At 39.3% G+C, this 24,727-nt stretch overlaps 1 protein-coding gene and 1 long non-coding RNA gene across 2 annotated transcripts in view; one reads left to right on the top strand and one right to left on the bottom strand.

Annotated features, from left to right (window-relative positions):
- The window catches only part of LOC133518415 (uncharacterized), a 166,220-nt gene extending 143,085 nt beyond the window's left edge, over positions 1–23,135 (bottom strand). The window contains exon 1 of the long non-coding RNA XR_009799476.1: positions 23,055–23,135. This is a non-coding gene — a long non-coding RNA (uncharacterized LOC133518415). The remainder of the gene's footprint in view (positions 1–23,054) is intronic.
- On the top strand, positions 964–22,105 carry LOC133518411 (sodium/potassium-transporting ATPase subunit beta-2-like). Its single transcript, XM_061852089.1, has 7 exons — positions 964–1,240; positions 16,823–16,951; positions 17,461–17,583; positions 18,127–18,305; positions 18,903–19,007; positions 19,735–19,903; positions 21,486–22,105. The coding sequence occupies exons 1-7, from the start codon at positions 1,105–1,107 to the stop codon at positions 21,593–21,595; spliced, it is 951 nt and encodes a 316-aa protein (XP_061708073.1). The 5' UTR covers positions 964–1,104; the 3' UTR covers positions 21,596–22,105.
- Positions 23,136–24,727: the final 1,592 nt, after the last annotated feature.

The following is a 24,727-nucleotide window of genomic DNA, read 5'->3' as shown; positions in this document are numbered from 1 at the left end:
CTTACCAACCCCGTACAAAACCAGACCTAAACCCTAATACAAACAGGGTTCACTTTCGAATAACACTCAATGCTAGCTTTCACTACGCGAGCAAGTAACGTAACAGACGCGACAGCTCTATGAAATTAAGCCCTTTTGGTTCTAAGTGTAGTGTTGAGTTGTTTTTTATGTACAGTGCGGGTGTGGTTGTTTGAGATGGCTTGGGCTAATTGGTAAGGCTGGGCGGGCGGTCGCGAGCGGTTCTGGGCGGTTTATGCTAAGAATATATGAGACAGAGGCTTTGGTAGTGTATGCCTACGAGTGTTGGGGTGTTTTGAAAGGTAGTTTATTAATTTTGGAAAAGGAGATTTTCGTGCCCTATAAAATTAAAGAAGTTTCCCATAATGTTGGAAGTAATTGTGACTATGGTAAGAAGAAAATTGTATACATTAGGTATATATTATTATATGATAGCGAACATTTGGTAAAGTGTAGTAATCCCACTCTTACTCTTACATAGTAATAAACGTTTTAGAAATAATTAGTCCTAACCATTTTTTTTGTTATTCAACCGACTTACCAGAAAAGCATTTTTTTTAAATACCACGACAGTGGCAAACAAGCATACGGCCCATGAGCATGAGCATGATGGTAAGCAGTCACCGCAGACTATGGCCACCTGCAACTCCAGAGGTGTTAAATGCGCCTTGCCGACCCTTTAAAAACCTGTACACTCCTTTTTTGAAGAACCCCATACTGAAGACCCTCGGGAAAACCTCGGAAGGGAGTTCATTCCACAGCCAGAAAAATTAAAATAAAATAATTATTGTGTCGTATGAAACACGTAACGTTCTACAGACCTACACACATTTTAAATCTATGATAACTAAACAATATTCTTGCCTCACAGATGCACGCAGCTCGTAGGCACAAACCCTCTCAATCCATTTACTCACATCTATGCTACGTACTGCAACAAGTACCGTCTTCACTCGCAATCCGCAAGCGAGCCGTGATGGACGCGCTCAAGCCTCACTGAGGCAGGCATAGACTACAAAAATATTAAAATAGACTAGTCAAAATATTTTTTATGGCCTACGAGAGCTTTAAGACAGCATATTAACCATGGGTGCAGACAGGCCAAATGGTGTGGCGAACTACTGTAGACGGCCGCCGCAGCGCCCGCTGTTGCAGAAATTGCAGTACGCTATTTGGAACCCTGAGGAAGGAACGTTTTTGGGCCGCACGCCGCATAGATGGGGTAAGTTTAGGTTTAAATAAGTAAGACTTAGTGGCTGAAAGGTTGATGGTATTCAGAAGTTGATTTTCTCAGGCTGGCTAGGGGTCGGATAACATTGCAATTGGGAAGAAAAAGCTCAGAGCTGAATGACGGATATGACTTAGAATCGTAATAGTACATTACGATACAAGTGCGAAAAATAGGAAATTCGAAACGAGTGGCGATAAATTAAAACACGACCGAAGGGAGTGTTTTAAATCGACACGAGTTGCGAATTACCTATTCGCACATGTATCGTACAACGTTTTACAGTACATATGGCCCTTTAAATGTTCGACACAGTAATGTAAGGGCTCCTCTACACGATGGCCCAGCGTAGGCCAGTCTAAGGGACGCAGCTATGCGGTGGAATGAGATAGCAATATCACTTACTCCCTCTAACGCATAAAAGCGTCCCTTGGACTGGCCTGCGCTGGGCCATCGTGTAGAGGAGCCATAATATGCTAATTTTCGCACTAGTGCTATAAAGTAGCACCATATGTACTGTAAAGTGTTTTTTAAGGATCCTTCAGAGGTATAAGACTAAAGGATATAAAACTTGTTTCTCACTACCTTGCTTACAGATGTGAAAGTAGCGGAAAGTTACAAAAAAGTTCTAAATGTTTTCGGAAATTTCCGAAAAAATGTACAGGAAAAATTCATGAAGCCGATTCAAAATCCAAAATTCAAAAATTTATTCTGCAAGTAGGCCTCAGGGGCTCTTTTACAAGTCAATACAACATTTATAGTAACATCATATAGTGACATGAAAAAAACATAACAACATTTATAAATACAACAGCCAATACCTGGGTAAACATTACATTATAATAATCTTAAAATAAATAATTAATACAATACAATAGAGATGTATAGTCTCTATGGTTAAAAACACATTAAATCTGGAGATGTAAAAGGTCCCCATTGCTCCCCATTGGATGGTCCTGGGTTCGAATCCCGGTAAGGGCATTTATTTGTGTGATGAACACAGATATTTGTTCCTGAGTCATGGGTGTTTTCTATGTATGTAAGCATGTATTTATATATATGTATATCGACGCCTAGTACCCATAGTACAAGCTCTGCTTAGTATGGGGCCAGGTCGATCTGTGTACGATTGTCCCCAAATATGTATTTATTTATTACTTTAACTTTAAGTAAAGAGGGGTACTTACCTATTTATGAATTTAAAATAATTATAAGGCTTATTTTCTAATCACATCAATGATTTTGGAATACGTCCAAGCGGCGGCGATTTCGTTGATTTATTTAATGATTATCCAAGTGACCAAAGATAACCCGGTATTTTCCGCGTTTTCATTGTAGAAAAACGTAGGGATTTTCCTTCGCCATTGGCCGCCTGTCAGGAGTGTCTACAGCAGCAATTCAAGATCGTTTATACATTTGGCCGACCGCAAGCAATGTATGAATGCTCTTGATTTGCCGCTCGCCGCGCCGCTTGCCGCTTGCGTCCAGGGCAAATCGAACAGCGAAAATTAAAGTTCGCCAATTGCGGGCATTTTTCTCTGTAACTCTAATTACGTCTTAGTGAGAGTAAAAGAGATAGATCCCCGCAATTTGCGAATTTTAGTTTTCGCGGCAGGCCTCCAAGGGCCCATTTCTCGAACGGTATTAGACTACATAATATTATTAGTCCACGAACTGTCAAATCGTATGGGTAGCCATGGCAATACACTAATAATATTAGACTAATATGGGGCCCATTTCTCAAACGGTATTAGACTACGGTATTTTATTAGTCCACGAACTGTCAAATCGTATGGGTTGTCATGGCAACACACTGATAATATTAGACTTATATGGTTCGAGAAATGGGCCCCAGTGGCCTATTTCTCGAATTTTATTAGACTAATATTATTAGTGTGTTGCCATGGTAACCCATACAACTTGACAGTTCGTGGACGGATAATATTAAGTAGTCTAATACCGTTCGAGAAATGGGCCCCAGTCCGCCGCCTCGAACTCACAAATAACTAGAATAACTAAAGGTCGCAACCAAACGTTACTTTTATTCAGCACTTTCAGCAGTCAATTAGTTTCAGTTCAACGTTAACGACGCCATTAAAGTCAAGAGCTGGCTTGTGGTTTGGTTTGAAGTACAAAGTTCTGTATAAAGTAGACAAATACGTATATTAAAGTACTGGCAAGTAAACAATTGGACAGGGACAGCGATTATGTTTTATCTATATCTCTATAGGGACCGTGCGCGTTGGAGAGTCTGCCATCTTGTGGCCTGAATCGGAACCATAAACATGTACATTTACACGTCACGTGTTTTCTTGTGCATAGTAGGTTCTGCCATCTCGTGGGCTACATCGGAACAATAAACATCACATTTACGCCTCGCGCCAAAAATCTGACGGCTCCTGTGCTGCCTCCTACAGTTCATGCACGCTCCCTATAGTATTTCTATTCTATATTCTTTCTGTCATTCCTGCTTCAATGATTCCAATTTTGTCAATTGTGCGATTCAATATACCTACATTACATGACATATAGCAATTAACATACTAACTATTTTCATTCTGATATTTAACTCTCCATTTCTAAAATAACAATACTTTTATTTAAATTGTTAATTGTAAGTATATATTTACCAGACTGTTATTATAAATTTTATTTATTTAGTATAAATTTTATTTTGACACTTGGAGAGACTTTACACCTCCAAATTTTATTAGTATTAGTACTCAGACATTGAGGACCCTTTACATCTCCAGATTTAATGTGTTTTTAACCATAGAGACTATACATCTCTATTGTATTGTAGTAATTATTTTAAGATTATTATAATGTAATGTTTACCCAGGTATTGGTTGTTGTATTTATAAATGTTGTTATGTATTTTTCATGTCACTATATGATGTTACTATAAATGTTGTATTGACTTGTAAAAGAGCCCTTGAGGCCTACATGCAGAATAAATTTTAGAAACTTGACTTTTGAATTTTGAACGGGAGGACGGTAATGTTTTTCGAGTGTATGTAAGTATGTATGACTGTTTCTTCTAAAAAAAAAACAAAAAACCCGACTGCTCACTAAAAAGAGGAATACAAGCCCCACACGAATATTGTTGATCGTAAGTATCGCAGGCGGGGACCAACAGAGGGTTACTTATAGTCATTTTGGTTGTTAAGTTCACCATTTAGCAGAATGTTACTTAGGTAGGTATTTTCGTTGGTGGCGGTCAAGTTGGTCCCCGCCTGCGATACTTACCATCAACAACAATATTCTTGTGGGGCTTGTTTTTCTCTTTTTAGTGTGCAGTCGGGTTTTTTTTATAATAATTAATTTTTAGATATGTTTCTTTACTTTAGTTATATTCTCTTTTGAATAGAAAATATTTAGAATTAAAGTACCTTCAAAACTTTATACTTATAGTCATGTTTCTTTAAAATTACATGTATTTATCTTTCCTTATATTCGAAATAAAAAGTACAGTCAGCCTTGCTACCTCAACTGTAATGAGTGCCTTTTATTAAATCTGCTATTGGGAATATATTTTGGAATTGAACTGAACTATTTATTTCAGGTATTATACTCATATTTAAGATTAGTTACAAATTTTCTTAAAGACTTTCCTAAAGAGTTTCGTATATGTAGCTATAAGGTTTTTAATAACTACGTGGTACATCCATTGCGTTCACATGTTTTTGAGCACATCGTCCGCGTATGTATACTACATATTCGTAAGTACATGAGTCAGTAATGGATTGTTTGAGATTTACATGAATCACGCAAAGCGGGTTATTTTGGACTTGAACCAGATCATAGCTAAGATGGATTTACTGATGAAAGCACTGAAATATGAACGGCTGAAAAAATATTATACAGTCCATACCTTTACGTAGGCAAAGGTGTCGGAAGGAGAGTTGAGGTGAATTATTACATACACAGCTACCTAATGTAAATAGTACCTAGTAAGAGAAAAAAAACCGTTTCATTTTTATATTAAATGTACTGAAACACATCCAACTTGTCAGTAAGAAATTCTATGGGAAGTCAACTCTTCGCGCCTACATTTTTTTTAACTTGCCGCGTTTGAGCCACATTAGCGTCTCCCGAGCGTCAGCGTCTAGTCAACTCTATGGCTGCTGTAAACTACAAACTAAGGCTAATACTAAACACAAAAATTGAAACTAAATTTTATCAAGCATGTTTTCTGTCTCGGCATATTTTGTGAGTGCAGCAGTTTGAAGAGCAGTTTTTTCGCTTCCATTAGAGTGCAATCCCTGAGATTACAGACTTTATTTATTTGTATTATATACTTTTATCACCGTATAATACCCACAACAAAAGCCTAACAGCGCGGCTTACGTGGGCGATGACTCGCGAATGCGACGCGGCGGGGCGCGGCGGCCCAGCGGCATTCGGAGATCGCCCACGTAGGACACTTCCATAGGTATCAAAGGATTGAATTCACCCACGCCGCGCCGCTTCGCGTTCGCGAGTATTTCGCTCAGGTAAGACACTGCCTTATTAAGGGACTAGATGTCGATCTGTGTAAAATTGTCCTAAAGCCTAACCAGTAATATATGATCACGTGCCATATTGCGGAATTTCATTTGAACTAAATTTTTCATATTAATCTGAAGTGTCATCATATAGACGAGAATAACAGCGCCCTCTTGACAATGATCATATATTTCTGGTCGGGCTTTACATTTATTTGCACTTTTGTAAGGCTAGTTGGCTACTGATTGTCGCATGGTATTCGAAAATATCGAAATACACTTTACTTTAAAATAGCCCAGCACTGGTAGTAAAACCACAGTTTCTACGGTTCCATTAGTGTGGAGTACGGGAGTGCGTCACGAGTTTACGTCTTCCACAAATAGTGGCGACCTCGCAATAGTTTCATACTTCATACATATAAACAGGCTGCTTCCGCCTTAGAGAGAACTGCATTTTGTAAAAGATCAGAGATAGGTATGTCATATTCATATATGTATCTAACCTAGCAACTACTTACTGCCATATATGTATGTACAGTCAGCATCAAAAGTAGCGGATCAAACAACGTTTCAAAAGTATCTACCATTCTGTAATAGCTTAACAAAAAGTGATGGTTCTATCTGTACCTCTAGTGTAAATAAATTCGATTTCCAAACGTACGCGTTTGCGTTTTGTCTCATTTTGTATTGGATTTCGAAAGAGCGCGCCAAGCGGGACGTTTTGGAAACTCAAAATCCTATACAAAATGAGACTTAACGCAAACGCGTTCGTCACGTTATGATGTCGATCAAAGTTACACTAGGGGTGCTGTAGAACAATTAAAACTGCAAAAGATATACTTTTGAACGTAAATTTTAGAAATTTATCCATATTTGGAAAAGTTATTCAGAATATCAGATACTTTTGGCGCGTTGTTTCATCCACTACTATTGATGCTGACTGTACCATATACCTCTATATAACACAGACAGAATTTCAGAGAAAATAAATAAGTAAGTAGAAAAAAGTCCATTCACTCCTTCGTGATCACTGATCAGCAACACTGGCTTCGTCTAGTGGACACGAAAACTAATCTCGTCTTCGTCACCTCAGTACTAACCAAAGATACATTGATTGAGTAAGATGTGTAAAATCTAAGACAATTTCGTACTTTGAAATTGTCAGGTAACCGAGATGGCGCTGTACAGCTCCATACGTTTTGCGGAAATAGACGGAGAGCTGGCTACGGAAATAAGTTTGCAATTTATAGAGCAACGAAATCCCTCTAGTTAGTGTGCCATACTATCATTATTAATAAATTCAAGCACCTCGCAGCTGTTCAGCGATGGGTGTTAGAGTGGATGAGCAACAAAGGGATTATAAAATCAATTGAAGGTGTGTCAGAGCTCTGAGTTTGGTGTGATATTCTAGCTAATTATGTATTTAATTCGAATATACTATTGCCAGGCGTTTTAATTGGGGGAAAAGTAAGTACCAGGTGACGTCCATATCTAGAGTTGAACGTGTTCTGTTATAACTGTTATAAGTAGCCTTACCACGACTGCCTTAGCATTAGCAGTGCCAATTGACATATTCGCTAACGTCTGAGTTATGGAGTGTGGAATTAAGAGGAGTGGCATCTCTTATGGTAGAACTGTTGCAAAAGTGTCCAGCTGTCAGCTATAAATAATAGTTCCAAATATCTCCAGAGTAGCGCTAGAGTAGCTAAAAACCTAGGCGTTATTGACGGAGTGAATTGCACTGTCTATATGATTTGATTTTTTTGTTCAAGTACTCTAGGTATTGTAGCGCCACCTATTTAAAGTTTTTTGATGACACTTTTTGGTACATGGAGATTTCGTTCCTTATCTCCACCTTCCGTAGTCTGAGTACGCAGAAGTCAGTGTCAAACTTGTGGTAGCCGTAAAATAGTATAAAATGTGTAGGATGCAACTGAGTAATGCATGCTGCTCCTGGGGCCCTTTTCTCGAGTCTGATATTATTAGTGTGTTGCTATGGTAACCAATACGACTTGACAGGGGCCCATTTCTCAAACGGTATTAGTCTAATATTATTAGTGTGTTGCCATGGTGAACCATACGACTTGACAGTTCATGGACTAATAATATTAGTCTAATATCGTTCGAGAAATAGGCTCCAGTTCGTGGACTAATAATATTAGTCTAATACCGTTCGGGAAACGGGCCCCTGGCGTAGAATTACACAAATAAAATTAAACTTGTCTAGTCTGTGTGTCTCCTGTGTAAAACATGACTGCGTATTACAATAAAAAAAATCTAAATCTAAATTGCATTTAGATGGTGCCGGTGCGAGAGTAAATGCGATGTTCTTTACATTGCAGTGGTGGTACCTACAATCAATTCAATCGATCGATCAAATACTGAAATATAGCGAAACTTGCATGTAAGTTCTCACACTGTCTAACATCTAAATCTAACATACACTTTGATGTATGAGAAGTAGTATGTGTAAAGAAACAAGCTTTAAATGGATTAGTTATACAATTTCCATTCTGATATTTAACTCCCCGTTTTTACCCATTCTGATATTTAACCCTCAAGAAATTCTATAAAAAATATACTTAGTCATGTTTTTAAGAAAAACACATAATTTTGTTATCCTTGTATTCGAAATGAAGAGTAAGTAGAGTGTTTAGCTTAAGTGAAAGGCATCATTTCAGCCTCGGACTACTGTCGCACTCACGGCGTTCGAGCGCCAAACTACCTCAGCAGAAATGAGAGCCTTTCATCCCTTGTTTAACAATCTACTATTAGTACATTGCTAAAAGTACCTACCTACTGGAACTAAAGTCTAGATAGAATTTGCCATGAAGGTTAGTACAGCTTAATGTAAATACCATGATAGCAGACCTAAACATACTGTCCTAGAAATAAGGCCTCATTTGCCAGTATATTGTAGGTTGGTTGATTCAGTTGGTTGCCAGCCAGTTTCATTCAACTGGATCGCAAGGGTTGCGACCGGGCCTCGACCTCGACCCTGTTCTATGTAGGATGTCAATGTAATATGTACAATTGTACATGTACATTTATATAAGTGATCGACGTTAAGATATAAGATAAGACGAAGTGGAGGACCCGCGTGAAATCGCCTTTCCATACAAACGTAGTCCCCATTTTCCTCTCTGGATATGAACGTAGTTGAAAATATTTTGACACATTTTGTTGTATATCAACCACAGCTATATATTAATTATGTATTTTAAGAGTTGGAGCATTGAAAAATTTGTATATAATCTGTTTTGCGTACCTTATTTGTACAGTCTTCTTCTTTCCTGTTACCCCCTGCTGGGGTGTAGGGCTCGAACCATTATCTTCCACTGACTCCGGTCCTGGGCAGCTTGGGTAACCTCCTCCCACCCCATCTCCAATACCACAACTCTTACTCCACGGAACGGCGCCAAGTAAATTTACGGCGACCATGTTTCCGTTTTCCGGGCATCTTCCAGGTCAGGGCCACTTTGGATAGGTTATAGGCTTCCTGAGGATATGCATTTGCGCGTTTGGATCTCGTTGTCTACGGGTGCTTGTCCGGCAATTCTCCATAAGTGAGCGTATTTGTACAGTAAACAAAGAAATGAACAATATCAAACTTAGGGGCATAGCCATGGTTAATATCCATCAAATTATGTAAAAATATTTTACTTAATTTAAACATCCAGAAAGGAAAATGGGGAGCACGTTGTATGGCCGTCCACTTTCCCCTTAAGGGGCAGCTAGGTAACCTTCTGTAAATTCATTGAATTATCATGCCCACTGCCCCACTAACGCAGGGTGCCGCAATTTAAGTTCAAAGGGCCGCAATTAAAAGAGCCGGTTTTCTGACCCATGTCCTAAATGATACGATCCCTTTCGTGTTCCGTATGCAGTACCTTGAGGATTTCACGGAGCAGTCGTGACATTGACATATATCTAAGGACGGGCCTTACGGGCACTAATAATGGTGCTAGTTCAGTGGTGTCACTCACGACTCCGAGGCAATCGTGCAGTCCAACGCAACTATAGTTGCGACCTCGTGAAATTAAATACTCCATAGCAAAATATAAACAATATACCTACTTATAATATTAAAGTGTAAGAGCGATTACAGCGGCAGTTAAGCCCTAGGGAGCTTTGTTCGCTGTCATTGTTTTTAGAATGTATGTATATGATTTGTGTTAATAAATAAATTGAAGTAATAAAATAAAAAATCGCGCGCCTGATGCGAACTCATCAACTAATCGCATTGTGGCGTTAGACTGCATGATTCGATCGAAATCGTGTGCGTGATATACCGCTGTACTGGCCCCATTCTTATTGCCCGTCCTTAGATATAAGTCAAAGACTCGTGAGCTGAGAGCTATATGTATAGCTGCATTATGATGTTCCCACATTGGTGTTACTAAGTGTATAACGTTATGAAACATTTGTTGTATAACATGTTATCACAAATTGTAACAAAAGTTACGCGTTGTTTTAATGTTAGTTGCCTTATACCTGCCTGTTGCCTGTAACCTGTAACAAATTATAACTTTTATTGTAAAATGCTCCAACACTTATAACACGTGCGACAAATTGTTGCATAACATGGTAACAACTTATAACTTTTGTTACGATTTGTGATAAAGTTATAAAACTATTGATAAACAACATCTATGTATTTTGCTTTAAAACATGTTATGCATTTTCACCAATGTGGGAGCAATTAAAACGTCTAACAAGTTGTAACCAATTAGTGAATGTTGTGTTATATAACATTATATACCTAACATTTTGTAACACCAGCTTGGGGCACCTATAATGATGTCCGAAATTCCGAACATTCCACATCCTTGTACGGAATTCGTGGTGTGGTTGATGTGGTGTGTTTAGTGCACACAGTTTCAAACGTTCGTTCCTCAGTTTTTATGTCATACTTTAATGTCTATTCAACCTGCTAATGAGTACTGTAAACAGAGTTTTTGTCGTATTATTAGGGTACAAAGCCTTGTCGGCCATTTAACACTACTTTACGCGTTTCCTGATAATTCATAATAATGTATACATTATCATACGGGTATTATCGTTGTGTAGTGATAAGTGGTGTCGTGGTGGGGCGGTTAAAAGGACTGACTTGTTGAAAGACTGCATGGAGCTCGATTCCTTTAGTACTATTTCACTATTACCTACAATATAATTTAATAGGTAAACAAATTCTTTGAAGTAAATGATACGCATTTTCTCAAATGACTTTTACGCCTTCGACCCCAATCTGTTAGCCAATAGTACATTGTGCAACGGGGAGGGAAGTGAAATTTTGAAAACGAGGTCTTTTGATGATCGATAGCCGCAGGCTAGAGTGCATTAAAGGCTCGAGTTTGCAATATTATTACCCCCGGAGTTACACACAATGTTTTTCATTACACTTGCGAAGAAACTAAATTTTAAGCGAAATAATTCTTTGATGGTGACATTTCAAACATTCATCCGCCATATTGTCATTCTTGACAGCTTAGGCATCGAAGGCACAGACCTACCCGGCATTCGGCCACGATTGAAAATACTGTAAAAATATTTTAAATGGCTTTTTTAAAAGTAGTCAGTATTTTAAAAGTAAAACTCATTTATATCTACTTGGTTCGTATGAATTAGTGAAATTCCCTTGGGAGTTATAGCTTTTAATTTCACAATCCATAATTCTCGCGGGAAAAATGTGACAAAAACATCTACGCCACTTAGGATTTTTTAGAAGTGGGCAGAAATAAAAGTGAGACTGCCCTGAACAAACAGTAATAGTGCTTTCTCTGCTACTCCTACTGAAACTGCCATAAGAGCATTAGAGCACATCGTTCGGTCATCTCCTTCCTTTCCCATTTCATCTCTATATTACAGTATCTCTACGTACTGTCAACGGCATGGCATGTGAACCCTGATTGCGGTATTATTGCGGTATTTGATCGGTCGGCCGAATTGGTTGTAACCTTAATAGTCCGCAATGTAACTAAAATCGCATGCGAGTTCGTGTGCCGTCTAAATCAGCATTAAGACTATTAACATATAAGACAATAACAAAGATTGTTGCGAATTTTATGTCGTACCTACATTTATGACAAGCCTGTGGCGGTTTATCACTTATGTAGATTGGACGAAGTTTGTTGCGGATTCTGTTTAGTACCTATTTGCTTTTGACGAAGCCTGCGCTGTGGATTTGGATGATGGTTATGGATTATCTTAATTGTAAGTAGCTTTTATTATGTTTTCTTTTACAATATAGATAATGATTATAAACTTACATACCAAAAAAAACTATAACATATAAGTACAGACGCTTCTGGGCATTTTCCGCAAATCGACAACCATTGTGCCTATTTTGCGTAAAAAGGTAGTGCTACTCTAACTATCCAAGCTCCTCCACGAAGCCTAGAAAAGTTTTCAGGTTGCTAACTGCCTCTCCTATAGGTAGACCGTTTAAATGAGTCTTCGCCCGCGCGGTACAGAGGCGCGGGGGTAAGGCGTCAAAGGGGATCGAGAGAGGAGCGGGCGGCAGGCGCGCCTAGTGTGATACACAAGAGGTGAAATGCGCACTGGACAGGTTTTGAGATATGTGACGTTATAGCGGTTAATAGTTGGTGTTTTTTTAATGGGAAAGAATATGACGTTAATTTTATTGAAAGTTTATAAAACAACAAACTTAATTAACTTTTGTACTTTTATTCAATGCAAATTATGATTATAATAATTTATAATAATATGTAAGTACGATACTGATGATGACGACTCGAAAGTGATTTATAAATTATAAATCAATCACTTATGTCCATATCAATATCACTTGAACTTGATTCTTCACTTTCGGAGTTATCGTCATCATCAGAATCGTCATGCAGATTTATAATCAATTGTTGATACTCAATAGAATTCGGGTCCAATTTCTTCTTTCTAAAATATGTGTACACATTAAAAGCCATTTGCTTGGTTTGACTATTAAGTTTCTGTCCAAAGATAAGTCGAGGCATCTTGAGAATGTAATCTCATGTGTATATTTCACCAAGCGCCCGGAACTTATTAACACGAGTGACTGCTAACCGCGTGGCTAGCAAACTGAGCTACGGCAAAAATGCGCCTGCCGCCCGCATCTCTCTCGATCCCCTTTGTCGTCTTACCCCCGCGCCCCTGTACCGCGCGGGCGAAGACTCATTTAAGCGGTCTACTTATACCTGTTTGCAGTCTAGGAGAATATGTTTTGTTGTTTCTTCTTCTTCCATGCGCGCTCTGCACATGGGGCTGTCTGTTTTACCCATATTGTGTAGGTGTTTGTTAAGTGTGTTATGTCCTGTAATTAATCCTACTATTTTACGTAGTACAGATGTAGTGAACAATCCTTTCCCATCGTATTTTCTCGGAAACGTTCGTATTTGTCCTACTACTTCAGTCAACCTCAGTTATTTTTGTACTGTGACTGACTAAAATAACATAACACGTTCGTGCGTTTTCGTGATACAATGGGAAATGATTACTTATTGACTACATCTGTACCAATGTTTAGTAGGTGTGCCAATAATTTTCCATAGCTACCGACCTCGACCTTCCATCAACTTAACGCCCAGCAATAAACCCACCAGTAACCGCAATCGATATCCGAAACTGAAATAGAGTCATGGACTGTTTACTTTGCCACGCGAATCTATGGCTCGATGTAGTTCGGTTTTTTCGGAATCTTTAGTACAAAATGCTTTTTACTCTTTATATATTATTAAAAGGATATTTTAATCTTATGCCGCATATTTATTACATATAGTATAAATTCGATTTTTTTACAAGCTTTTATTTAACTAGCATGTATAGGTAGGTACCTATGCATGAACGGGTCAATTCTTGTAAGTTGAATTTTACCCACTCCCTGGTTTCCGATGAAGCTGAAAATTTGCATACTATGTAAGTCGGGTGACAATGTAATATTATGGCACCATCGAGCCGATCTGATGATGGAGACAGGAGGTGGTCATAGGAACTCTGTGATAAAACAACGCAACCTAATTGTGTTTGGGGTTTTTAGAATTGGCTTGACAGGTGATTAGTTACTATGAGTTGCCTGTGCAAAGAAAAGTACAGTCAGCGATAAAAGCATGTACCAAAACATTTGTGTAATTATATTAGTAGCAACGTTTAATACGGTTTAACGTGGTTGGGTGGCCGTACGTAGATCTTATCTCAACGCGATAAGATCTACGCATGGTCAGTTGTGTGTGATGCTGTCTCGAAAGATAGATCTAAGATGTATACGTATAAGTATCTACCTATGCTCATAATGCTACTTAACTTGTTACTCGATTTTCAGTGTACCTACGTTGTTTAAGACTATTTTAGAGCGCACCTCCAACAAACTGCTTCACAAACTGGCGATAAATAGAAGTATAATAGAATAGAATAGAATAGAATATCATTTATTTCAGTATAAGTACACAGTTATACAATACATATAGAGAAAGAAAGAGAAAAAATGACTTATAACTAACTTGTCCACTGTATATAATTATACTGAAAAAGGTGAACACTCAGCATAATGCCAGGTCCTACTGAAGTAGTACGCTGACGCTGGTCTTCCGTGGACACTTGTAGGGAGCGTAGTTGCGCGTAGCTACCAACTACAGTTAACTTACTAAGATAACTATAATAATTACGACAGTAAACAACGAAGCGGCAATGAAGCAGTTGACATCAAATGTTAGCATGACTATCATGGTCCAGAAGTCGCGTTTTTTTTTGGTTTTTTTAGACGTTATGACTAATTTTAAAAATTTCGGATTCGGTCTCATAGTAAAAGTAGCTCGATTTAGCAAGTAGAAGCGAGTCCTGCATTTATAGCCCAATAGTGGGAGACATACTGTATAAAAGGTAATAAAATAAGTAGTTACATAGAACAGTTTTAGGAGTTCATAAAATGTTGTTTCATGTTGCTATTTGTAAAAGTCGGTAATGTAAATAAATTCTACATCTGTAAATTAGATCTAAACGTCTACGATATGATTTACACTACAGTTTTGTTTGTTTAACTCGTATTATATTTGTTTATGTAAAAATTTCAGCGAGGCCGCGCAGAAAATATGTTGGGTTTCTATTCAGTGGTGGCATCATGGTTCCATTTATATCACTTGTCACTATGCCCGTCACTTTCACACTTACATAGTTGTTAGAACGTGACAGGCATGGTGATAAATGATAAAGAGCCGACCATCATAGCCCTACTGGTTCGGTTGCGCTACGAGTATCTACTGTAGGTAGCTTAGAATCTAATGCTAAGGTGAAGTTTTACAAAAAACCGGGCAAGTGCGAGTCGGACTCGCGCACGAAGGGTTCCGTACCATTATTTATAAAAACAGCAAGAAAATTATGTTAGTTGTATGGTATATTTATTTTATTCTGTTTTTAGTATTTGTTGTTATAGCGGCAACAGAAATCTCTCATCTGTGAAAATTTCAACTGTCTAGGTATCACGGTTGATGAGATACAGCCTGGTGACAGAGGGACGGACGGACGGACGACCCTAAAAAACAAAAGGTCCATAGAATTGGTGTCAAAAATGGAGATGATTATGTTATTCTTTAAAACTAAATAGGTACAGATGTAGTGCATATTTATTTTCCATCGTATTTTCACGGAAACGTACGAACGTACTTCAGTCAGTCTCGGTACAAAAAGTACAGACTTTCCGAGAACATACGATGGAAAACAATTATGCACTACATCTGTACCTATGCACTGTTTCGGTTGTGTACCTAGCTGTGCCTATATAATCATTTGCAGAATTTCTACTTTAAAATAAAATGGATCACACACAGGTTTAGTGTTCACTTTCTTTTATGGAGTATCGGCAGGCGTTTGACCACGATCCACCTAATGGTAAGTGATGATGCGGTCTACGTTGGAGCACGGTTACCTATGAGATACCTATTTACTCTTCTACTAGCCTTGAAGCGATCCAGATTGTACTCATGCGGAAACAGACTCGAGCAGTTCCAGTTGCACTTGGTGTTGACAAGACACATTTGCCTTTTATGTACAGTCATGTCTGAAAATATCGAACGAATAATATGCCAAAAATATGTATACACTACAAAATTCAAAATTCAAAAATTCAAAATTCAAAAATTTATTCTGCAAGTAGGCCTCAAGGGCTCTTTTACAAGTCAATACAACATTTATAGTAACATCATATAGTGACATGAAAAATACATAACAACATTTATAAATACAACAGCCAATACCTGGGTAAACATTACATTATAATAATCTTAAAATAAATAATTAATACAATACAATAGAGATGTATAGTCTCTATGGTTAAAAACACATTAAATCTGGAGATGTAAAAGGTCCCCAATGTCAGAGTACTAATACTAATAAAATTTGGAGGTGTAAAGTCTCTCCAAGTGTCAAAATAAAATTTATACTAAATAAATAAACCGCGTCTGGACTGTTAAACTAGCAGTCTCATAAACTAATGCTACATTCTGTACATAACTAGTAGGTATGTACCAAGCCACTACCTTACTATATGGGCAATAAAGTCGTGTATACATATTTTTGGCACTTTTTTCGTTTTGATATTATCAGACGTGACCGTACCATCCCGAATAAAACGTCAAAAACAAAATTAAGCTCTCGCATTTTCTGGTAAAAGAGGGCATTTTAAGTATTAAATTGTGACATGGCCCACCAAGGGTTAAAACGATTGAAATGGTCAAACGAAAGATGAGGTGGCAGCGGGGGGCGAAACTCGTCCTTTCGGGCATTCTCGGCTCCATTCGGTTCAGCAATGCTAGAAGCAACTATTAGTGTTGGCACAACTTGACTTCCTTTTTGCGTGCACAACCACAGATAAGATAACGACTTGAATTTTGACAACCCTAAATAGCCAAAAGGGATAGTGCCATACATTAGAAAGAGACAGTATGAATCGTTGTCAAACTTCGGTTTTGTAGGAAGTTTCTTTTCTGTACGGTAGTACTATTTATTACTTATTCTGTGGAGGTGGTATAAAAATGAGACGTAACACCAATTCACAAAATATTTCCACGTGCGTTTAAGGACCTAGTGATTTTTTACTTTCCAGGTGTAATCGGGCTGATCTACCTGGTGATGTACATCTGCATCATCATATTCTTCTCCATCTGCATGTGTGGGCTGCTCGCCACCATGGACGAGCGTGTGCCGTACTTCCAGCTCGCTGACTCCATCATAGGTAAGTCCGGAAGACTTGAACCATCGGGAGAGTTAAACTATTTAAATCTTTACAGGTATTAATTACTCTTTTACACCACGGGTCGGAGAACATTTCAGAAAAAGAACCTACCCATCCGAAAGACTCGTACATGTTAATTGCCTACGTTTAATTTTATTTATTTATTTAATCTTTATTGCACAATACATGAAGGTACAAATGGCGGACTTAATGCCTTAAGGCATTCTCTACCAGTCAACCAATGGGTTAAACCAGAAAGATTAAGTAGGTGCAGTGTCTTTCAAAGCAAATGAATTTGTAACCGAGATATATGAATATAAACTATATATTGCTAAACTTACATATATACAAATATCTTAATAAAAGAGACCTATATTAATGCTGTGAAGGTTCATAATTCTTGGGTCAATTTGCATCAGCGAAAGTAATCAGCGAACATAAATCTAAATCTGCCTCGACCTGAGAAGAACTGACACATCAACCCCCCATCAAATCATTCTATTTTCCAGGCGCCAACCCTGGCATGGGACACCGTCCGCTGCTGTACGAGGAAGGGGCTCTCATCTGGTACGATGCCGACAATGACACACAGATCAAGAGATACGTCGATAACATCAACGAGTTTCTTGCACGTAAGTTTACACTTTGTCTACTACCTTGCTCTTTGTTGGCACTGCAGCGAGGAGAGAGCAGAGACATAGGTAAAAGCCTCCGCAAAACGGCGTTCTTAGTTTAACTTATGCAAGCTTAGAAGAAGTGTAATATGGTGATTGATTAATAAATAATTACTTTAAAGCCACTATTTCATTATTGGACCCGCGTATGACCTTAAACTACGTCCAAAAGAGAGGTATTGGCACTGTATATGTCATCTCGCTTTGAGTGGTAGAGCACAGCACAGCAGATATCATTCCAGATCTAGAGCAGAGCCCAACTGGGGAAGTACCTCCACCTTACAGAAAACCGCAGCCAAATAACACTAGACCCTACTCATAGTGTTGTGTTCCTGCCAGTGAGTAAGGTTGCCAGAGAACTCAACGAGGGTGCGGAGTGTTAGGGTCAGGAAGCTCATTCCACAGCCGGAGCGTCCGCGGGAGGAACTTCCTCTTAAACCGCACAGTGCAACATCTTCTTCTTGACATCTGTATATATCATTTATAAATATCTAATTCCAGCATACGAGAACAAATCTCTCCTCGTCAACGGCGGAGTAAACCAGCGTGACTGCGGCACAGTAAAACCGCCACGCGCCGAAGTCTGCTCCTTCAGCACCGATCAGCTCGGAGACTGCTCTGCTGCGAATGGCTTCGGGTACAGCAATAGGACGCCTTGCCTTATCATCAAACTTAATAGGGTTTGTAAAGTTAAATACCAGTAGATAATAATTGTGTTGAAAAGAAACGTCTGATATTGCGTCTCACCCTCGTAGCTCTTCCTTTCCTTTAAACATTTCAGCGGAAGTTGATAAGCTGATGTGGTGTACTAAATTTTCCACAATTGTATCATCAATAAAATAAGATTGTATTTGTATTTGTATTTATTTATTGTACATTTTAAACACCACACTCGCTTAGTTACTTTTCAATTTCTGCACGCGTTCACCGCAGTCTACGGACGCGTGCAACTCCAGGGAGCGACAAAGCATTACCGACCGCTTAAAATGGCCGCCTGGGCGCGTAGCCAACGTGCTAATCGTTAACGCTCCGTAGCGTATCGTAGTCATCTCTCTCTATCACTCTTCCCCATTAGTGCGACAGTGACAGTTGTGTTTCGTTCTCTACGGAGGGTAACGATTGGCACGTTGACTACGCGGGCAGTCGGCAACTCGCATGTAACACTTCTTGTTGTTACAGGCCTGAGTTGCAGGCGTCCATAGGCTACGGAGAGTGCTTACCATCAGGCCGTATTCTTGTTTGCCACCGACGTAGTATTCAAAAGATGTGTTTTACAGATATACAATTGGAACCCCGAATTCTTCGACGACCCCAACGAGCTGCCGCCCGACATGCCTCCTGATATCACGAACTATATTAATTCCACTACATCTCCGCGAGAAGTAAGACACAGGCTTTTTACTGTTATATGCGCTGGATATGGTTGAAGTCGGTGCCAAACCAAATTGTCAATAATACCCGAAAGACGTAACAGGCAGCTTTCTTTCCATCTTTTCGAACCGCACCAGGGCCGGCATTCGATTCGACAGTGTGTTGACGGTTTTAAGATTGGGCTTGGCACCGACTTCAAACATCAGTTGCTAGTACATATAAAACTTTTTAAAGTTTTTCTTTTTTACAAGCTTTTCTACCTGTCCCGTTGTCTGTGTGAAAATTACAGTTGGTGATAAAAGATTGTGCCTCAAAAGCCATTGCATTTTTGCCTAAAGCTTATTATGCAGTGAGGTTGACTACCAAAACTACGGCATCTGCAAATATTTACCATCCGTTTTTAATCGCTGGCAACATTTTACCATAAACAAGAGCCAAAGTGCTTCTTAAGTTTAATTTTTCATTGACATTTGTTATTTTGAAAATGAATGGCGCCATACATTCCATGACTGGAGCAAAAAACCACAATTTTACAATAATTGGTTAATAATCTTGAAACCAATTGCATTAGCTTTCATTAAATACATAGAAAACATAAAGGACGAATTGGACATTCAACTTTTAAAGCGTAAAGCGGTACAAATTTTACAGGTGTCGGTGAAATATCAAAAACACTCTAAATTTTTTCTTAAATGTTCCATGATTGGTGCCGTTAACATATATACTAACGTCTTTCAGCGTCGCAGAGTGTGGGTATCGTGCATGGGCGAGCGGCCGGCCGACGTCGAAGCTTTGGGTCCACTCCGCTACTACCCGTACCCAGGCCTGGATGAAACCTTCTTCCCGTATGATAACACTCCTGGGTATCTCAGCCCGCTGGTGGCCGTGCAACTTCTTAAGCCTAAATGTAAGTGTTATGGAGCGTAAGTATATCATACCAGGACGTTGAAACGTTGGGTCCACTCCGCTAATCCCAACCCGAACCCAGGCCTGGATCGCCGTGTGGTGCCGGCGTTTAGAATAGCACCACCCCATCTCGTCCCGTGGGTGTCGTAAAAGGCGACTAAGGGAAAATCGACGGACGGGCAGCAGCGTCCGTTGAGATTTTTTTTTTATCAAAACCTACTGCGGTCCCATTTCGTATAACCAACTAAATAACAACAACCAACAATAAACATCTTTCAAACCAATCACTAATCCATTAATACAACTATCTCAAACCTGCTTTTCGCAAAATTCAAATCAACCAATCTTTATAATATTAACTTCGTATCTTCAAAGACCAACCCAAACAAATATCAACCCGGACCCATGGCCGTCCGTACCCAATGCGGGGACCATGGGTCCACCAAAGCTCAAACATAAAAACAACGCCGGGTCTCTAAAAGCTGAGCATCACCATTGCTTCTGTCTGATGGTGATGCCGGACCCGGCATCGCATAAATCATAGAAATCTTTCGCATATGTCACCGCGGGCACAGGGTCGCCCGTATCCCTAGCGAGGGCCCTGTGTCTTCACTCGACACTTACTAACCTTTTAAAAAAAAAAACCCAGGCCTGGAGACTACTTCTTCCCGTGACAACACTCCTGCAGCTATAGCATGGTTGGCGATCTATCACCTATCGCGTCATGCATCACTTTCGCACTTACGTACTTGTTAGAACGTGACAGGCGATAAAATGCGACCATGTTACGGCCGCTGGATAACTCAGACCGCTGGTCCCTGTGCAACTTCTTAAACCAAACTGTGTCTTTGGAAGCAGGAGCTTTACATGAAACCTCCGTAACCTCTCGTCTAATGTTTCAATTGTCTTAGTTTACGGAGACTCTTGGTAAAAAAGTTAGCTAAAGCTCCTGTGTATAATTAAAAACACATGATATTATATAAACTACTTGCCACTGACTACTATTATTGAACTAATTAGCAAAGTCAAAATGAGTCTGCAAATACACATTTAAACACGGAACACTTCACCTCTACTTACTAAAGGGGCATTCACTTAGTTTTGGTTTTGACCCACACATCACTAAGGGCCTTTTTCATAATGTCCAAGCAAAGTATGGAATAGCTAATTAACAAATATATTAACTGCTAGATAAAACTTCATGCAAAACTTAGCACTTTATCCACCAGTTAAGCTTATTGGAAGATTGTGAAAAACCAACGATGAATTTATTCGTCAGATAAGTGGCAGGTAGCTTATTCAGGACTTTACTTGGACGTTGTGAAACAGGCCCTAACAATGCCGGATGTAGAGGTCTGGAGGCCTCGGGCAATAAAGGAGTGGAGGCCCCCTGGCCCCAAATTTTTTCCAAATAAAATGGTAAATTTACCGAATTCTCTATTGTGGGGGGCCCCTCTTTTGTGGAGGCCCGGGGCAGTAGCCCCGGTTGCCCTCCCCTAAATCCGGCCCTGGGCCCTAAGCATACCGTTCATCAATATTTAAAATTGAAATATGCTTTAGTTAACAAGTGTTTGTGTTTTTAGTGAACCAGATCATCAACATTCGCTGCCGCGCCTGGGCCCGCAACATACAGTTCACCGAGAGTCTGAAGGAGCGCCTCGGCTCCACTCATCTTGAGATCATGATCGACTGAGACCGGATAACTATACGATGTCATCGGAGACGTCAACAGATTACCTCATCATATCGATGGAAAGTCGTCAACTGGACTTAGGCCTTCAAAACAACGGATTGTTGTCTATTTGTCGTTTCTAATGGTTCCCTGAGATATTGACCTACCGCCAATATCGTAAAAACTAGAATCTTTATCTACCCCTCTATCATTCTTCCATATTTGAGCAACAGAGAGGGAAATAACGTTCCTCGATTCTTTCGGCCCGAAGGGCCTTCCGCGAATCCTGCTTCCAAAAATTGCATTTTAATCTAAAGCGGGAATCATCAGCGTGGGATTTCATGGAAATGAAAAATAATGGAGGACAGTTAGTATAGGAAAACATTTTCATATAAAGCTATTTAGTAAGTTTGGTATTATGAATAAGGCTGTTTCACAAAGACCATAATGCTAACTTTAAATCATCAAACCTATATCTGATGGCGTCTCCGATCCTAAAAATAAGTGTGTGTTCCATATGTGCCTTTGCTTTTACAAAATGGTCAAAAAAGGACCTATTTAGACCCTTTTGCGGTTATTATGTGTAGTTTCTAAAGGTGCTAGAGCCTATTAAGGCTTTATGAAAATTTTGGATCTCATGGCACTATAAGTCTTAAGTAGTTGAGCGTCGAATAGCAATGGTGTATATTCCATATATTAAAATGACAGTTTGATTGGCCAGTTACTACCCAATTACCATTTATTACCAATATTATTATTATTGGGTAAATATGTAGATTGATTGAATTGAGCTTGGCCACGTCGTGACGATCAGGCAGTCAAGAGGACTTACTTAGGTCGACCAACTGGACACCGTCCTGTTGGTCATCCTAAATATCGCTGGGCGGGTAGAGTGGAGGCAGATCTCCGTGAGCTCGGCGTCAGCGAAAGCTGGCGCGAGTCCGCTCTGGACCGAGCACAGTGGCGTGATCTTGTGTTGGAGGCCAAGACTCATTTTGGGTCATCGCGCCAGCCAAGCAAGCAAGTAAGTGATTGAATTGAAATTAATTGGTTGTTATTGACTTGAATTGGTTTGAAATTGATCTAAGAGAACTGTCATTTTTGTACTAGGGATATAAAAACAAGGCTTAACTGTCTAGATGATCGACAGATAAATGGGTTGGTAAAACATTTACATATCTTTAAATAGAAATATTGTTTATACTTATTTATGCAGGTAAGGGGCCAAATATTTTGGAGATATTTAAACATATTTTCTTGGCAGTTTTGACCTGTGTCCTTATTTGAAAATGTACTTTTTAAAGGCAGGGGTGTAGCCAACATTTATGCTAATTGTACTTAATCTGAATCTCGTACAGAATCAAAAAGAATACCTAAATTTTTTGGGAGAAAATATTTTATGATGACATAAATTGTAAATGTTTTATGCATCTCGGAGTCACATTTTAGTTCAGTTCAATTATATCTTTATTGTAGATACATAAATGTGCCTATCAACTGCTGTATTTACTCTTCATAATTTTCCACATAGTTACAATGTTACTGTAATACATATACTACCTACTTCCTAAAGTCTCCGATTTAAAATTATATTTTCGACCAAAGGTATATACATCTATTTATTATGTTGATGTTGTAATGATGTTAGATCGTAAAACAACTTTTGTTGATATATCTTATACAGTAGAGATGGAAATATAGGAACTATAAAAATCGATGTTTTATTACACCCATCTTGTTACCTATAAATACTCGTAGATTTCACGGTTCTCTATCGCTCGAGTGATGGAGAGACATATAAAGAAACTGCGGACTGTCTCCGTTCAACGGCTCTGGGACTCGTCTATCCCACTGCAGAGTACTGTGCTCCAATTTGGCTACAAAGTGCACACACGCAATTGGTAGACTCGAAGCTCAATGTCACCATGAGATGCATTACTGGGACAGTCAAATCTACACCTTGCCACTGGCTTCCTACGCTCAGTCGAATCCCACCTCCACATTTGAGAAGGAAACAGGCGCTGCTAAGGGAGAATAACAAAATTAGAGCATTTCCTTCTCTCCCAATGCATCAGGAGTTTACCAACCCGCCTATGGCGAGACTTAAGTCCCGTCGCCCGGCATACGCAGCCGCTGCAACACTCACACTAAATTCCTTCGATGTACAGCAGCTCTGGAAACAAGAATGGATGAGGCAAGCTGACGGCACCCCGGCCGGGAATATCGACCCGACTATCATGAACAAGGGGACCGACCTTCCTGGGAAACTATGGTGTCGCTTAAACCGCTTAAGAACCGGGCACGGACGATGCAACTTCTTCCGGCATAAGTGGGGTTGGAGAGACTCCGCGCTATGCGACTGCGGCATCGAGGACCAGACTATGGAGCACATCATCCAGCGGTGCCCACTCCGCGCATACTCGGGTAGCCCGGTTGATCTATTAGACTTGACGCCCGATGCTGTGCAATGGTTGCAAAACTTGGATGTTGCCTTATAAATAATACTGTATATGTATAATTTTGCCTATGTGACTATATCGCCATACGATTAAATAATAATATAAAGAAATTTCAATTTTCAATGCTCGCTGTACCTGCTTTTCTTGCAGTCCTGAATGAGGAGACGAGGCAGTCATAACAGGAGTGAGATGGTATTTAAATAATTATGGCATAGTGCAGTTAGTCTTAGGCAACTACCAATATTATTTTACTCATTATTGCAGATAGCTGCATCTTGTTCGTGCAGGATTGCAATCAAGTCTCGTATTACTATTAGTTTAAGTATGTAAATGAATGAATCTCTGTACGATTTAGATTCTTGGAAGATGCAATTGTCACTTCATTTTAGTACGCACTAAGTTATGAAGTCAAAATCCACAAGATTTGACTAAATAAACAGGAACGAAAGGGTAAAACTTACGCGTCCAGCAGGAGTTCAACCCGCAATCTCTGCAATACGTGCATTGTTCTTAGCCAATTGAGCTACGAAATTCTACCAGAAGCTCGTAAATCTTTCCATTCCGTCCCTTATGTATACAAGCTTCCTGGGGTAGCGTAAAGCGACATCTACCGAAAGACGATTACATCTTTTAACGGAACCGGAAGCTAGCTAAGTTTTCCATTTTTTCCTGTCATATAAAAATTGATAGTACC

The sequence above is a fragment of the Cydia pomonella genome, chromosome 5 (genome assembly GCF_033807575.1).
Source record: "Cydia pomonella isolate Wapato2018A chromosome 5, ilCydPomo1, whole genome shotgun sequence".
NCBI lineage: Eukaryota > Metazoa > Arthropoda > Insecta > Lepidoptera > Tortricidae > Cydia > Cydia pomonella.
Note: the sequence above shows the minus strand (reverse complement) of the source record. Positions and strands in the feature narration are given on the sequence as shown.

What these genes read in the sequence shown, in the direction of transcription:
- LOC133518411 (XM_061852089.1), top strand. Translation starts at nt 1,105, where the DNA reads ATGGGTGCAGACAGGCCAAATGGTGTGGCGAACTACTGTAGACGGCCG. An exon ending in TTATCATCAAACTTAATAGG is followed by an intron (nt 18,306 to 18,902) that starts GTTTGTAAAGTT and finishes TGTGTTTTACAG; the next exon opens with ATATACAATTGGAACCCCGA. An exon ending in CCACTACATCTCCGCGAGAA is followed by an intron (nt 19,008 to 19,734) that starts GTAAGACACAGG and finishes AACGTCTTTCAG; the next exon opens with CGTCGCAGAGTGTGGGTATC.